The 5,926-nt window shown below is 36.8% G+C and overlaps 1 protein-coding gene across 1 annotated transcript; it reads left to right on the top strand.

Moving 5' to 3' along the window:
- The first annotated feature begins 561 nt into the window (after positions 1–561).
- Positions 562–5,920, top strand: LOC110458973. Its single transcript, XM_021510968.1, has one exon. It carries the CDS (start codon positions 976–978, stop codon positions 3,130–3,132), a length of 2,157 nt encoding a protein of 718 aa, XP_021366643.1. The 5' UTR covers positions 562–975; the 3' UTR covers positions 3,133–5,920.
- Positions 5,921–5,926: the final 6 nt, after the last annotated feature.

The raw sequence follows: 5,926 nt of genomic DNA, 5'->3' as shown, positions 1-5,926 counted from the left end.
CTGCTGATGGGTAGGTCATAATGCCCTTATTTAGACGTCAGAGTTAGTACATCTCTTCACAATCTTGTACCATTTTTGACGTAATAAAGGCGTCCCGTGTAGATAAATGATGAGGGAGACACCCTATTTTGACACAACTCCCCTCAAATACTATACCTCCTGTTTGCACTTCATTCCCACCGCGGTGGAGACATGAACGTTTCTTTATCCCACTTCCGTGTTGCTTTCCCATTAATAAAGCGCTATACCATTCTGAAATATCGCATTGGTCACGGTATCAGCAGGTAATTTACATTTTCGTTATCACTAATTAAATCATGTACGGTGTGTCACGTGGAGCAGTGATTCATACAAATATAACAGAACTTACATATTTAAAAATACAAAAATATTTTTTTTGAATATAGCAACTTAAATAACGCTGAAGTTTTCTATCATCATAAAACTATTTAATGTAGCCTGTGTGTTATCAATAAACCCGAAGTAACCCGAACCCACTGTGTTAAGAAGTGTATCTTGCCTACCACTTTATCTATGTACTCCTGGCCGTATTACTTGTATTTACATGTGACACTAGACATATGCTCTCTGTACAAACAATGATAACGCTGTATTATAGTCACCAGACAAATCATATGTGGGAGGTGTAAAAACAAAGATGGCCGACTGGACATGAAACTTACGAAGTGATTCTCCGCGTCAGTCTTATGAATACCATTAGGATGCTTTTAATCGACGGAAATCGGCTGCAGGTTGGTGTTTGAACTTTAGCTGTGACGTCCAGTTTTTGATGAACTGATATGTTATATTTGTTGTAAGTTGTAAATATGAATATGGGATACAAATATTCGCTCAGAATTAGAAAAGCATGTGGAACGGATTATTTGTTGAATCCGTAGCAACGAAGTCACACCACAACAGGCATGATATAAACGACTAGACAACTCTCTACAACGCCTCAATGTACTACTAAACATGGCTGTGAGTCGACTAGCGACAAACCTGACAGAGGACTACCTCACGTGCAGTATTTGTTGTGAAATTTATAAAGATCCTCGACAACTGTCGTGTGATCATTCGTTCTGCCTCTCATGCCTTATTGACTATGGACAGAAATGCAGAGAGTCTGGCCAAATCTTGTGTCCTATATGTCGAACCGCCCAAGTTTGTCCTACTGGTATGAGTTTTCCTACCTGGATAGAATCCTTTCCGTCCGATCAACTATTATTGGCAATATTAACAACGGTACACAAACATGACCAGACCTCACTCATCTCCCTTGAAGAACCCGATTTTCTGGAAACGGGCTCAAAACAAAACAATGAACAAAAAGTTTGCACGAAACATAATTCATATATCAAGGATATGTACTGTTTTACGCATGCGTTATTATTGTGTGCAACGTGCGCTTGGATAGATCATGGACCATGTCAATGTTTTCCTTTGGACGATTGCTCTGATAAAATCACCGAAAAGATTCGACAGCTCAAGTCTCGCTTTGATCAACTTTCCAATCGTGTAAATCAAATCAAACAAAAAGGAGAACAAAATAAAGACATCATCGAACAAAGTAAGTCAAGGTCACAAGCGTCGCTACAGGAAGTACAGGACGTTCTTCAACAGTTTTGGAGCAAAGCCCAACTAAATGTGCAACATCTTTTGCAGTCGATTCACCAACGAGATAATGACGTCATCAACTTTCTGACATCCGTTTCTGATATACAGGATGATATTTTGCAGTTGACTCGGGATCTTGGAAATGTCAATAAGACCGGAGTTAAACTACACACTTTGGAAATGCTACAGGAAATCGAGAGACGGGCGCATGAACACGACGAATGTTTGACTAACTTGGCCACCTCTTTGAAGAGTACGACTCCATTCAATTTGGAAACAAATGCAGAACTTTTACAATTTAGTACCAACTTTCGCGCTGTGGGTAACCTGAAATATGGAACATCTGACAATGAATCTTTTCAATTCGCAGATTTGTCATGTTTAGAGCCTTCTTTACAGAACGTTACCACACAGTCTGCTAACACCAGAACAGACGTTGCTGTTCATTCTGATGGCAACACATCACATGTTGCTCTGTTGTCCGTGGGTCCTACATCAGATGGTGCCATGCGACCTGCTGGTCCTACATCAGATGGTGCCATGCGATCTGCTGATCCTACATCAGATGTTGCAATTCGGTCTGCTGATTATACATCGGAAGCTGATGACAATTACGTGATTGTATCTCGGGATCGTCAACCACTGGCTTTGGTGTCGTCATCAGTGTTGTTTGAAAGCTTCTCTCACCGAGTAATTTATGTAGGTGAGACTGTTCGGGGAATATTCACACTGTCGGGTGTATGTATTTTAGGAGATAACGTGGTCGTCGTGGACCAATACAACAGCTTAGTTATGAAGTTTAATGTACATTCCGGAAAATGCGTGGAGAAAATAACAATCATGGAACCACACCACATTGCACTTATCCCGGAATCTCGTACTGTACTAGTCACGTGCTGGTCTTCGAACGAAATTTACACGGTGGAAGTAGAGCCCCGCCTGGAGGTAAAATGTCAACCGTTGAAAACGCTCAAACATTACATCGGTATACACGTGTACGATCGACAGCGGATGTTGGTTTCAGCCCTCGACAAATCGATCGACGTCATCAACTTTCAAGGTCAAGTGATTCATTCCATCCGCCCACGCTACCAATCACGATTTCCAGGAATATTGGGTGGAAGTTGTATTCTTGTTCCGGCAGACCTTTGCAGGCTTTCAGCGGACAGCATTCTAGTGTTAGATGGAGTAAGGAAATCCCTCGTTGCTATCTGCTTTTCTGGTAAAGTTCTATGGACCAAACATATTGAGGGTTTATCTGGTTTCACCGTGTTCAAAGAAACAGTTTATGTATGTGACGGCATCAGAAACACTATCATAACCTTGACTAAAGATGGAAAAATAAAAGATAAACGTTTCCTATCAAATTTCGTAGGAATCAAGCGTCCCTGGGCATTAAACCTCAGCGATAAACTAATGGTTGTCACGGAAGACACCCCGTCCGGGAAGTTCCACATAGTCAATTTCGGCGATGAAAAAGATATTGTTTACCAAAAACCGGAAACAATACATTAATAAGCTAAAACCATTTACAGAGCAAACATGGTTAATGTAAACAGTATAATGGTCCTTTTAATTGCGGGTGTATTCAAATAACATTGGTGTGTTTCAAAACTACATAAGATATATACATTTTGTAATTTGTCAGCGGAATGACAGGATTGTGATTTCATGGTAAAATACACTATGAAAGAAACTGTACAACATATTAAACTTGTCATTACTTCGTTTGCTTCTGAAACGTCTTTTTAATCCGGTTTACATTTACACGGAAACCTCTCAATCTGGACACATAGAAAACAAATTTCAATATTTTAAAAAGATACCTTTTTTCAAGAAAAAATGACGTCATTTTGATTAGATATATGCTTATTCCCTAGTGTTCAAACTCTATTATGTTTTGCTAATATTGTATAAAATGAATAAGGAGAAAAAAATATCGAGTTTTGAAAGTTATTCTATAAATATATTTTGTATATTATGCACTTTGTATATGATGCATTGAACATAACACAGTGTTTTTGTATCATACAAGTATACTTGTCTATGTAAAGATACCTACAAGGACATGTTCGTGACAATAAAAACATAGACCTTTTGTTGTTTTGCCTCATTTGATTGTTAACCATTTATGTTTAATACAATGTCTTTTTATGCTAAATTCGGACCCATTCCGCATAAATCTGGAGAAACATAGCATTTGCCTTTTCTTTTCATTTCATTTTAAAGTGTATTATTCTAAAAACAAAAGTATTAAGTATTCAATAATTCCGTGTATTATGTTTTAATATCTATTAAGATTGTGTTTAATTATATTTTAATACTTTAAAGTGTGGTTAAATATAAGTCTGTACATTCTATAAAAAAATAAAGTTTTTCCATCTTGGCACCGCCATCCTGGATACTGAAGATGATGCAAAGGTATAAATATCATTGTATGCAGAAATAATATAAAACCGTCATTGCCATTATAAAAACTAACGTGCAATTATTTAAACGCGTCATATATGGTACTGTGAACACGAGAGATTTGAAGTCTCTCCTATCAGATAACCGTATCTCTCTAAAAAAACTCCACAAAACTTTACAAATTCTTTACTGAACTTAATTAACACGAACTTTTCATATACTTGTTTACTGTAATTGCTTGGCAGTTCATTAAAATCTCCCAAAACCCACTCAATTCACCACTCTCGTAAAAGGCAATGCAATATCACAATCCTTTATTGTTTTAGCATTAAACATAATGATACAGATCCGCACAGTTAAAGCTGCTCTTGAGTCCATTGCAGTTAAAGTACCACCGATACGTAAAATATTGAATCTGAAACAAAGAAGAGCGTCAGACAGATGATTTCTATACGTGTATAAATCTACAACTAGGTAGCCTTTATGCACGGTGATTTATATATTGAGCTTTGTCACTAATGAATAGTGTTAAACTAATATTGCCAGGAAGGAGTAAATAAATGGTTAGTTTGCATACAAATTGTGGATAAATGTATGTATAATCGTAATCCTAGAACAATTAAGGATTGTAATATTGAATTGTCGTTCACATGTAGGAGTGATGCGTTGATTTGGTCTTGAGAGGAGTTTATTGAACTGCGAAAAGATTAGTATTGCTATGTTTACAATGTCAACTCAGTTAATTACTCCATGAAATCGACCATAGCAAGATTCAATCCTTAAATGTCAAGGTTTACAGTTTGCAGTTGTCAATCCTTACATTTCAATTACATACAGTTGTTAATGAATGGAGCATATTTAATGATAAACAGGATATATCAGACCTGATGCACATCCACTACATATAGTCCGTCATTGAATTTCCATTTTCATTAACCAAATCACTCTGAATACATCGCAATAGTAAAGTACACATATGTACTGTAATGTATGGACTAGCATGAATCCGTATTATTATCCTGCATGTAGTCATTCCCCAACAGCACCGCATGGTTCCGGTGTATGTACTGCGCATGTTCAAATATGCCTCGCACTTGACCATTGTTAACTTCAAGTAAACGAATCTGTTTCTAGTGTTACGGCAGACTGATACTTTGTTAATGGCATGTGACTAGATGCATATTCATATTAATTGGCAGTGTTAATTTGGTAAATGTAGTTAACAAATAAAACGGATCACATTGTTAGTTTTATTGAGTCTAACCTAACTTAATAATTGAGATATTGATATATGAGTAAGTAACAGAAAACCAAAAAAGTTTCTACAAATAACCAGCAGCCGTGAAGTATTTTGATCACTATGTAAAATACGATAGTTGAAATGTACTTCACTTCATAATCATGTTCTGTAAATTAAAAAACCTGACTCAAGAGTGGCCTGATGTTACAGCTAGACAGACTGTACACATATATACATGGTATGATAAATATAGATGGTGAGTTATATCACTATAAGTCGTTGGCTGACACAGTCGTGGTACACAGTGATAACGTTACAGTTCACATCTCTCTCATAATACACACATGTTCTGCAATCATAACAACAGGTTCGTGGGCCCTGTATCTCTCAAACATATATATTTGCTATAGACACTGTCAGGAATCTGAGTATTTAAATGGATTACGTATTCACTCAAACAATTCAATAACTACACTTGTTCAGGACAGAGGCATAAACAGTCAATAATAAGGCATGGAATCTAAGGTAGTTTTCAAAAAACAAAACAACATGGAATGATTATCGATACTTAGGTAAGTGAGAATAAGGTTAACGCAAGATAATAAGAACCAATTTGTCAACATTCGCATTAAACTGTTCGTTATCATACCGAGCCTGCTC

This window comes from Mizuhopecten yessoensis, unplaced genomic scaffold, assembly GCF_002113885.1.
Source record: "Mizuhopecten yessoensis strain PY_sf001 unplaced genomic scaffold, ASM211388v2 scaffold9887, whole genome shotgun sequence".
NCBI lineage: Eukaryota > Metazoa > Mollusca > Bivalvia > Pectinida > Pectinidae > Mizuhopecten > Mizuhopecten yessoensis.
This window is presented reverse-complemented; position numbering and strand designations above follow the sequence as displayed.